The sequence below is a fragment of the Chinchilla lanigera genome, unplaced genomic scaffold (assembly GCF_000276665.1).
Source record: "Chinchilla lanigera isolate Chin_1 unplaced genomic scaffold, ChiLan1.0 scaffold00077, whole genome shotgun sequence".
NCBI lineage: Eukaryota > Metazoa > Chordata > Mammalia > Rodentia > Chinchillidae > Chinchilla > Chinchilla lanigera.
This window is the reverse complement of record NW_004955478.1, coordinates 909780-921433: the sequence shown is the minus strand read 5'-3', so window position 1 is coordinate 921433 and position 11654 is coordinate 909780. Positions and strand designations below refer to the sequence as shown.

At 44.4% G+C, this 11654-nt stretch overlaps 1 protein-coding gene across 1 annotated transcript in view; it reads right to left on the bottom strand.

Moving 5' to 3' along the window:
- Positions 1-462: 462 nt before the first annotated feature.
- Positions 463-11654, bottom strand: part of LOC106146412 — a 24539-nt gene continuing 13347 nt past the window's right edge. Inside the window, exons 5-7 of the mRNA XM_013503130.1 lie at positions 8402-8667; positions 1795-1896; positions 463-838 (exon numbers count right to left, since the gene is read on the bottom strand). Coding sequence (XP_013358584.1) covers positions 719-838; positions 1795-1896; positions 8402-8667 — 488 coding nt within the window. The 3' untranslated portion in view covers positions 463-718. The remainder of the gene's footprint in view (positions 839-1794; positions 1897-8401; positions 8668-11654) is intronic.

Genomic DNA, 11654 nt, shown 5'->3' with positions numbered 1-11654 from the left:
GAAGAGATGGGACATAGTGCAGGAAAAGAGCTTGAGGAGAGGCAGGTCCTGTGAAGATGAAGAAAGGGAAAACAGCTGTACAGTCTGGAGGCAATTAGGCTTGGGTTGTCCTTCTGTCTACAAATCAAAGTTATTATTTATATTTTGTTCAGCTAGATCTTCAGCGAAGCTATACCAAAGTCTAGCTAACCTATAGCAGTGTTTCTGGAGGAAAGAAAATGTATCCTGAGTTCCAAACAAGTTTGAGATTTGGAAAATAGTGTGTGTAAGGTAGAGATTCCATTCATTTTCACTGATAAGCCATAAAATGGAAGTCAACATTTTTCTGCTTTAATATTTTTACATCTTATTGAGCTTGTTGCGAGCCCAAACATTTTATTTCCATAAAAGCTGTTACTGAATATAATGATGTTTGAAAGTAAAATTACTGAAACTATACTCTTAACATCCATTGAAATTTATTTGGCTTTTTTTGATCTGTGGCTACCAGCTGCTTGGATTATTCTGAATTTTAAGTTTTACAGTTATCAGTATCACTGATCCCTTCCGATTATTGATCATAAACACATTCCATAAGCATTTCTTTTGTGATTTCATCTAATTTCCAGGGGTTGAAACACTGAATGGCAAGACAGAACCCAGGTGGTTCTGCCCTGGAGAGCTTCCCTCATATTAACACTGATCTGCCGCTGAACTGCTTTCTATAAGATGTGGTCATTTAAGTACAACTCCAAGTGGCCTTCACATCTGCCTGAAGTTCCTCCATCTTGCTCCGGATACACCAGGCATCATAGCTTTTCATAAGATGAGAGCAGACAGTGAACTGCTCCTCTTTTGGCTGAGAAAAAGTATATTTACAATTACCACCTGTTGGAATTACACTTAGCAGAAATATATGCTAGGTTTCCAGCACAGAAAAAATACTGAACAAAGAAAAGAAACAAGGCCTTTACTCCGGACATAGAGAGATGAAGTCTGCAAGCGATACCGGGTCCTCTGGGGCTAGACAGGGGGAGCTGGGGTTTATAAAGACTCTAGCTAGGGGAGGAGCTTAAGGGGCGGGCTTAGTGACGTAGCAGAGCCTGATTGGGGTTTTCTTCTCTTGCGGGAAGGACAAGAGGAAGTTGTACTCCGGCCTGAGGGGAGGAGAAAAGGAGAGGCTGGTCATTGGGAAGATAAGCTGTTGTTTTGGGCTTCAACCATGTTAGACCACCACCACCATAATAATTCAGCAATTCACACCCTGGCAGAAACCTATCAATATATATTTTGGCATATTAAGCAACAGTATGAGAAATTAAATATTTCTATTTCTCAAAATTAAACAAGAAATTCTTTTTCAAATATGTGGAAAATACTCCCAGAGTGCCCACACTTTATTCTCCCAACCCAAGGGGAGGTCAGGAGCCCTCTTAACAAAATGTCCTAATTTCTCCTCCTTGGGGAGGCAAAGCCTGGCAACGCAAATGTACCTCCAATGATGTGGTTTTCTACTCTGGCAATCCAGTCCTGTTCTTGGGAAGAAGCATTCCGGAGAAACCACAGTAGAAGGCAAATCCTCAGCTGACCCGTGCAACAAAGCAGGGACAGTCTCTTCCCAAGGATACTACATGATCCTGAGCTATCCATTCCCACAGAGCCAAGTGCTTGCTTCCTTTGCCATCAGCAAGGTGGAGATGGGAGAGCGAGAGGTGCAATGGCAGCAGAGAGCACCGAGGTTGCTGTATAAACAAGCATGGAGTGGAAGGGGAACTAGCTGAAGAGGAAAGGGGGAGAGGGATCCAAAACACTCACTGGGCGCTTCAGATGGGTCAAGTGTGTTCTGAGTACTTCGAGCTCATTCCCAGCCAAGAAACGTCCTGATGGGGAAAGGGATCCATTTGACCTGTAAAGAAACTGAAGCCATGGGTGGAAGTTAGGTAGCTAGAACAGCAGGGATGGATTTGAACCCAAATCACCTGGCTCTGATTTTACCCTTGAATCCTACAGCCCTCCCAAGTGCAGCTGAGAAAGCCAGAGAGAGAAAAACCCAACTGGCCAAGTATTAGACTTCAGGGGGGGCTGGGGGAAAAGCCACAGCTAGCTTGCATCCCACAGATGTTAAGGTCCTTGAAGAAAGGCCATGGCTTTTCCCCTGTACTCTACTCCCACCCCAAAACCTTGGATCCTCACCTGCCCCCTTCAGTGGCTTCTCCCTCAATAGCACCAATTACAAGGAGGTTGGCAGTATTAAGTTTCCATTTGTTTTCAATTATACTACACACACTCACACCTCCTCCTTGGTTGTTTTGTAAGAGCTAGGAGGGAGAAATGTGTCACTGGGGAGGTTCTGAAAAGCATGCCTTCCCACCCCAGCACCCTTTCTTTCCCTCTAAGAGTGCAGCCCTAGGGGATATCCCACCAGGTGAGGGACTGAGTCTTTCCACAGTGTAATGGAAGAGGGAAGAGGAGAAATAGGAGAGATCGTAGAGAAAAGAGGGGGAAAGAGGAGAAAGAAGGGGAGGACTAGCATGAAGAGGAAGAAGGGGAAGGGGAGGAGGAAGAGGTGGCCCCCTTGAAGGAAGAACCTTTTCCCATGGAAATGCTTTGTAGCTGGTGCCCATTAGCATCCCTATGCATAATAAGAGCCCAGCCCATTGTCATGCAAATTAATCCAGATGACAACGCTCTCCTCGACAACACTGCCCTAGCACTGGGAAGTTTCTCACACTACCGCAGCCAATACTAACCGGCCTCTGCGCCATCTTTCATTAATTATTTCTCTGCCCTTCGCTCCTCCTGCGAGGTTTGTTCTTAGCAACGTCCCCCCTCACTTCCCAGCTGCTGCTGGCTGCTTTTCATCCTGCAGCCGTTGACATCATCCCCATCCACAAAATAAGGTATCAAGAAAATAACTAAAACTACAGAAACGTCCCCACTTTTGATCAACACCAACCAAGAACAGTTGTACTGAATGGAGAAATGGGTTCACATCCGGCTTTTCTCATGTGGTGACTTCTCTTTTGTTGGTTCCAGTCATGGACAGAGTTTCTCAGTGGTGTCTCTATCCCCAGCAAACCACATTCTCCTGTCACCCACTAGGTCATTCAGGGCCTGATAAGATGGATTCTTTCAGTTTAACTGCACAGGGTGACTCATCCTTGCCATTGTTTGCCCTGTCAACCTTTTGCTCTCAGCCACTGACCAAGTTATTGCCACTTGTCCACATCAGCTGGTTTGAGCTCAGCCACCAGGCCACTGTCACCAGCCGAGGCTAGTTTTTACACTGAAAGCAGTTTTCTGTCAACTACCCTGGGGATCCAAGAAGGGTAAGCCAGGATGACTGCTTCCAAAGGCAGAAGGGGGTGACAGCGGACCTGCACTTCTATGAGGCTGCAGCCACAGACTCTGCATTTCCTTTCTGCTTCTCGACCCCTGAATATCCAGACTTGCTTCTGCTGGTCATAGCATCTGATTCCCGCAGCCCAAACTTAGGAGCTGACCCTGTTACTGCCAGGACTGTGCCTTCTTGGGTACACAGCCTGGCAGAGTGGTTCTCAGGTCTGAAAACCAAGTTCAAATCCCAACTATCTATTGTCTACACTCGGTGTGTCTCAAAATACCCATCTATAAAATAGCAATAACAATTAGACTCTCCTGGTGAATCTGTTTCGGTGTTATGTAGTGTATATAAAGCACTGAAAACAACTCCTGGCACCCTTAGCATTGTAACACATGCTAGCTAGTGTTACTCATTAATTTTCCCACTTCACCTTTACTTGGCTTATCTAGCTAGCTCTTCCCTTTCTAATTCAGCAAATTTCGACCCTTAATCTATTGCTTTCAAACCTCCAGACAGCCCTATCCCAGTTTCTCTTTCTCTCCAAAATATTTTACAACAATGAAATGCAAAATATAATGCAGCACTGTTAAGGTAGAAAACATTTGACACCGGGGTCTGGCGCTGTCCCAAACATTTGACCTGTCCCTAATCCTAATAGTCCTGGTATTTCCACCACACATCTTAGTAGTAGGAGTAAGGAAAGACAGGGATGGATATAGAGCAACATACTAGAAATCAACTTTAGCTCACACATTATCTCAACAACAAACAGGCTTTGTAGCAAGACACAAATTATATGCAAATCCTATGCAAATCTGAATGTAAATACTTTGGGCCCAGCGAGAAAATTCTTGAGAAGATCCCATTCCCTTTCTCCCCCGCTTCCCAAGCTGCAATTTGTTTTCTGATTGGTCCCCTGGAAGTTCATTATAAATATTCAAAAGTGTGGATAATTCCCAGAAGGCATTCATTTCACCTGCTTTTCAAAGGTCAAAGGCTGTGAGGATCTCAGGAAGAGAAAGTCACTGCAGACAACCATTGGACTGACTGGGCTATGTCCACTTGGATCCCAACCCAGTTATGCTAGAGATAAAGCCTAAAGGCAGCAGCTACAAGCTTCAGGGTCTTGGGCTGAGTTGGGCTGGGCTGGGCTGGGCTTGCTCTGGGTAACTTTCATCCATCCTCCTGGGCCCTGCGGCACACACACCACTTGCTTTATCCCTCCCCTGTCAGAGTTTGCTCACACTGTCCTTTCTTAACCAGGTTAGTAAGGAAGCATAGGTAGCAGCAGAAAGTGGGAAAGAGAAAGGTGAAATCATGACTACTGATTTCATCATTCACCCTATGAGATTTTAAACAGGCTCTACTGGGTGCTAGACAGTTCTTACGTATGGCATAGAAAATTTCATCCAAGCCTCTTAGAAGGCAAATGGTCCACACTGAGAAAATTCTGTTCTGAGAGCTTACCTCACTCAGAGTCCCCCTGCAGTACAGTTGCTAAAAGAAAATCCCATAAGTAGGCTACTGTTGTTATATATCCATGATCCCCAGCCCAGCTGAATCCTCAAAATGAGAAATCATGTGTGTTTCTTTTCTGAGCCCATTCTAATGCATGGTGATACCCTACTTTGGCTTTTCCCCAGTCTTCCATTTTGGCAAAGAAGCTGGGAGCCATGCCCACTAAAATTGGACTCACCCACATGTTATCGATCATCTCCTTCTCCTTCTCTGGTGCTCCAAGGCACAAGAGGACCTTCCTGTCAAAGACCCATGGGTCAAGTTTCCATTCACTTCTGGAGACTGGTCCTCAGCATTCAAACAACAGATCAACAAGCATATTAAATAGATTACCTCCCTTAAACACTTAGCAGCATGCCTGCCACTGAGCAAGTACACTAAGGCTTTGCTTCAGTTATACTATCAAAAGCTGAGCAACTTCAGTAGTACCAAGGACAAGCTTCTAAAACCAGTGGAGGGGGCTAGGGATTTAGCTCAGTGGCAAAGCGCCTGCCTGGCAAGTGCAAGGTCATGTGTTCAATTCCTGGTACCGGAAGAAAAATGAAAAAAAAACAAACAAACAAAAAAATAAAACCAGTGAGGTCCCCTTTTCTGTCTAGGCACAGAACTGTGCCATAGAATTTTCTGGGATGATGGAAATGCTCTGTCTCTGCCCTGTCCAATATGGTGGCCAGCAGTGACTTGGAGCTGAATTCTTTCACTTTGCTTCATTCTAATGAACTTAGACAACCATACATCGCTAATGACTTCTGTATTAGCACTGGTTTCAATGGCTCACAAATTTGAAGAGATTGATATTATCCACAGTATGGTTGAGAGTATAATGCCTGATGTACTCTCATCAGGCAAGCAGGTAGCATAGCAGTATCAGTCATGTGAAATGTGTGTTCTTCAAGTTCTCAGAATCTAGGCTAAAATAAATTCACATAAAGGCCCAAAAAGTAAGAGGGAAGGATATGCAAGTTGCAAATGTATGTTTATTTCCAATTTCTCAATATTGAACATTATGCTATAATATATGCCTTTGATCATCTGTAAACTGAAAATAATCAAGATAAATACTCAAGGTTATTGAGACAATGGCATTAATTTGTTTTTCAGTGCCTGGTGGGAGTTCTAATACAAAGTAAATGCTATATAAACAAGAACTATTATTAATCAGTTGTAGTAGTGTTATAAGTAGGGTCAAGATAAGGATCAGAGCCTTATAATCTCATTTTTAAATTAACATCTCTCCTAAGGAATGACAGCAGACTATCATGTACTGTCAGTCATGATTCAGGAATGGAGATTTCTTCCACAGTCTCCACTTCAACTCTTCCTTCCCTCACTGCCTCTGTTCCTTACAAAGCCAACCATCTCCTTCTGAATTTGATCTGCCCTCACACCTCCCCTGTGGGATGGAGACAGAGCAAATATCTGTGCTGAAATTCTAGCTTTTCCCCTTGACAATCCTGTGTCCTCTTGAGTCTGAAATCCACTCTTGTGGGTCTTGTTCTCAACCAGCTGCCAGATTCATGCTGACTGTGAAAGGCTAATAAAGAATGAGGTTAGTCCTCCTCCACTATGGGCTGAATTGTTTCCCCCACCAAGGACTTCACAGAGTGAGAAATCATAACACTGCTGCCTCAGAATGTAATGCAGATAGGACTGTAATGCAGATAGGACTTTAAAGAGGCAATTAAGGTAAAATCAGGTCATTCAAGTAGGTTTTAATTCAGTATAATGGGTGCACTTACAAGAAGACGGGATGGAACACCACACACATACACACAGGAAGCAAAGGAGGACTGTGTGAGGATGCAGGGACAACTCTGCTGTCAACAGTTCATAGGCCTCAGTCCTCTGGAGGCCTTCATCTCAGCCTTTAGAACTATAAGAAAATCAATTTCTGCTATTTCAGCCATTCAAGCTGTAGCACTTTATCATGGCAAATGAAAACACCTCCCAGTCTTTTGTTTTGTTAAGTTTTAGAAACTTCTAGAACACTTTTCAGATCAAATGTAATACATCCGTTCTGGGAAAATTCTGGTGGCAGAGATAGGCATTGGGAGTACACAAAGCTGCCTGTACTTTGCCACTGTTCCCAAAAAGATTATTATTTGTTCAACCTGAAAGCATCCTACACAGGACATAGTATGAGCCATGGATCAGACTCCTAAGAGAGTAGGAAAGACCTGTGAGATATTGGCACCGCAGTTAGGACACTCACATAATTCATTCTGTCCGAATCCAAACATGTTCCTGTGCCTAAAAAGTACTTCTCTCAGTCTACAGCAAAGAAGCAATAAATCCAGGAGCTGAGCATGTCAGGATCAACAGAGCCACCAATCTACCATGGCCAACAATCCTCCACGTTGAATATGGCGTTCTTTCTCTTTGAGCCCTTCCCTTTCTCATGTATTTTTCTCATTCCCTCCTTCCCTCCCTTCTCCTCCTCTCTCCACATCGCATGTTCCCTCTTCAGAGGGCCCATTCTTCACCCCTTTCCCTTCCTTTTTCCCCCTCCCTTCATCATTCCTAGAGTCTCCAGGGGAAGTAAGTTAGGATTAGAGAAGGACACCAAGACGCAGCATTAGAGAGATATGCTTAGAAAGATGGGAAGGAAACTTGACCTCTTTTGCTGTGTGTAGAGTATTTCCACACCTTCACTGGATTCAGAGATGGACTTCATTGGGTTCCCGGCTCCCCTGCCTCACCGGAAGTGTGATAGCCAGGGAAAGGAATTTAGATCCCAGGATCATTTCCAAAAGTCATTTCATCACCAAAGGATATTTCTTCCATGGCCAGGCTTCTACTGCCTCCCTCTTCTTCTCCTCACCACGCTCTGATCACTATCGATAGCAACCCTCCTCAGATACGGGGGTGTAGACAATGCTGACATCCTCTGCTTTCTTCCAGCTCTACCCGGAGAATGCAGAGACCCGAGAAACCCCAAGACAAAGGCAAAGAAAAACCATGGAACTTAGCCCATTTCTTTCCCACTTGTTGCCTGGTTCTCATTTAGCCCCTGCTTGGATTTCCATGGTCCCACTGCCTGCTTTCTTTGAGGACCTGAGCTTGTTGAATAGTCTTCATTTTCCTAAAGGCTCCCTTGTGCCATCAACAAAGACGGATGGTTGGACCCTCTGGCTGCCTTCCATACGACTTCATTTGCAAAGACCAGGAAGGAGGGCAGAGCATCGCCTCCCAACCCCTTATCAATGTGGGGCTGGGGCGGGGAAGGCTAACGGGGCAGAACAAGGGAGGACAGCCCTGAAGCCAGCTCTTCTGTCACAAGAGGCCTGCTTTTGATTCTGCAGCACACACAATACATCTCACCACGCCTGCCAATCGCCCCAGCAGGGGAGGATGGGGGTGGGGGGTTGGGGGGGTTGAAAAGCAAAGGCATCATTCAAGCTGCCTGACCTTAGCCTGCCATCCCCTGTCTGTACGTGGACTGTGCTTCTCTGTCCTCATAATTCACTTCCCCGAGGTGTCACGGTGTGAAGGGATGAGGCATGCTTCCTCATGGTTTCCCTAATCCTCCCGTGTCAAGTAACATATGCATCACTCCCTCACCCTCAACGCAGTTTTGGCAGGTCCTCCACCAACATCTGTTGCCTGAGGCCTGCCCCACGCAAGCTTCGCCTTCATCAGATGACAGGACCAGTAGGTAAAACTCGTCTCTTCCTTCCCCTTCTGCCAGCTCTCAGCTTGGCGTCCCTGGGTCCGGCACTTCAGCCTCCAGTGAGCACCAATCAGGCTAAGAGGCGGAGGCGGCCCCAGGAGTGCGTCCCAAGAGCCATCTCCTTCCCCATCCCCCATCAGAATGGCGCCCTGGTGACCTCCTCGACAACATCAGTAATTTGTCTTGGAGAGCCGCCATACCTACAGCAAACACAGGAAGGATCAGAACACAACATATGCGCAGAGCAACAGAAACATACTCAGGTCTTCCTGGGTCTGAAGGATTACTGAGGGGGAGGAGTGCCAGAGCTGGAGAGCAAGATGAATGTTGAACGAGAGAAACCTCGTTCATTCATCCAGTATTAAAAGGAAATGGTGCCTCCGAACTGGGTGTGTTGAGGTCAAATCCGATATGGGCTTTGAGTCCCAGCCTCTTTAAAGCCCATTGGTGACAGATGTGGACTTTCGCCAAGTCAACCACAAAATAGGATCAAAGGAAGTTGAAAAACAACAACAACTGGGGCTCCCTGGCTCAAGTTTTTTGCTGCCCTTGGAATGTTGGCCCAGTGATCATGATCAGGAAGTAGAAGACAGACTAAGAAGGCTAAAATGAGCTGGGGAAAACGGGAAGGTCCAGCAGACAGACAGATGCCTTTAGGATTTGGAATATTCTTCATGGCAATAGTGGAGCCCAGAACACTACCCAAAGCGGAGACAGATGCCTGGGGCCAGCCCTGCTGCTTAAGGAAGAGCCTTGCTCCCCTTACTTCAAGGAAAAGCAATGTAGAACAAGAATCAGAACACTTTACTGGACACAAAAGTATTAGGTTTCAGATTACAGCTGTGAGGCCATACTAGCTGGGTTCAAATCTAAGCTCTGCCACCTTATATCTGGATGACCCTGGAAAGTCACTTTGCTTCTTTAGGCGGCAGTTTCTCATCTATAAGCATTGATAATAGTACTTGTTTTAAAGGGCCATACTGGTTAAATGGTCTCATATAACATGATTAAAACAATGCCTAGTAACAGCAAAAACTCAGTAAGTGTTACCTACTATCTTGATATTAATCTGTAAGAATAGACACATGTTCTCTAGAATGTCCACCTGAGGAAAGACAAGATAAAAAACACGGTGTGCGTTCTTTTCAAAATTCAAAATTCCTCTCAACTGTCCACCATTTGCAAATGAAAATTGCGTTATACAAATACATGCAAATTTCAAATTCTGTATTCTTCACACCTCAAGTCAGGCTCAGCAACCCATCTGATGGAGGGGGAAAAATAAAGGAACAGGAATACTTGGCTCCGGAAAAAAGAAGTGTCTCAAACACAGTTGATACATTTGCTAGGACTTGGTCTGACACCTGGTTACAACACTGCTATGGCTAGTCAATAAGGGTAGTTAGCAGCAACACCCACTATTTAATTTTCTGGCTGCGCTAAGCCACCAGTGATATATCAGCCATTTGTTCCCTCCTATTCCAAACCACTTCCTTGCTAGTGTTACTGTATAATCCAACAGTCTGGGATACTCAGGGCTTCTCAGCCCAGCTCCCTGCAGATCAACATCCCAGGCATCAGGTTATGGTTATCCTGGAGACCTGAGGGAAAACGACTCTGCCATCCTCACCAATTCCGGGATGAGGTCTCTTTAGAGAGGTCTCTTTAGAGACCTCATCTATGCACAATTATTCCCAGTACTGGGAAGGAGAAGGGATATCCTGAGGGAAAAACTGCATCCCATGTCACTTCCCGGCTGTTTCTTTCTGGGGAGCTCCCTGCGTAAAAGTTGATACCTCTCTCCACAGGAACATCTCTGAGATCAGCAGTGTGCACTACAAGGAGACAATCACAGAATTGAGGGCACACGCCATGCAGTTAGAGCATATTCCACAGTCTCCAACTCCACGGCTGAACAGAGACCTTCATGACATACTTATAGGGGTAGAAAATGTTCAAATAGAAATTTCTCATCTTAGGAAGAAATTAAACAAAATGTAATTGAATGAATGAAACAGTGTTTTGATTTTAAAATCTACTCAAATAAAGCAGCACAAGATGTCTGTGACAAGTAAAACAAATAAGCTTTCGTTGAGTCTCAGCAATCTATCCCAATAGGCTGATGGTAGATTCCTGAAGCAGTCTACTAAAATGAATGCTGAAGCCATAAACCAGCATGAAATTGGCTGTCACTGATTAGTAATGTCTGCCCTATGTGTGGGAAGAAACTGACAGTGTTTAACGATGTCTGCCATAATTCTTGGCCTTGGATGTTACAAAATAAAATGTCTAGTTTTTAAGTATGATCATTTCAAGGAATCTGTGGACAGTTCCTTTAGATTCATGGGCCTTCTTTTCCACTTTTATAGGATATAGAAGGGAGAGGAAAAGGAATAATTCATGTTGCAATTGCTGTTCATGTTTGAGTGACTGTTAGTTAATGTTAGTTTTTATTTATATTGGTTAAAACAGGTATAGAAAGCCCCACTCCAAATGCTCAGTCTAATCCTAGATGGGTAAATAAAAGTTGATTTCTACACCTGTAATAGATTTCATCTTTTGCCTCCCTAAAATAATTCATGCATCAATAAGGTTGACCTTGCCCAGCCTTAACCTGCCTATTGTATTCCTACATCAACACTTGATTCTGATGTCTTCCTGTTCAACACTGAGCTGAAAGAACTCACCTGGAGAGCAGGTGAACTCAGAAGACCTGATCCTAAAGATGGAGTGAGAGATGAGTGTCATGGGGCAGCCTTAGTTTGCACTGATTTAAATAGATCCAAGCACCTCCCTTGTAGATATTACTCTATCTTTCTCTTATCCTTAGAAGTTCCCTTCTCCATGTTATAGAAATGTACCAAAGGAGAAGAGGGGAACATAATCCTGTACCATGGAGTAGGGCTGTGTTCCCCCTTACTTTTTGTGCCCTTCTCTTACTTCCTCTCTTCCTCTCCAGAGAAAGTAAGGTGGAAGAGAAAGATCCTAGAAATGTGAATGAACTCAAAATTTGGAAGTAAAGTTAAGTAGTATTGGCTTTACTTGCAAATGATTGTTTATATTTCTATCTACATTTTAAGGTTGACTTTTGCTCTTCTGATAAAAGGGACCAGTAAGGCTAGTGACATTCAATTCATATATATA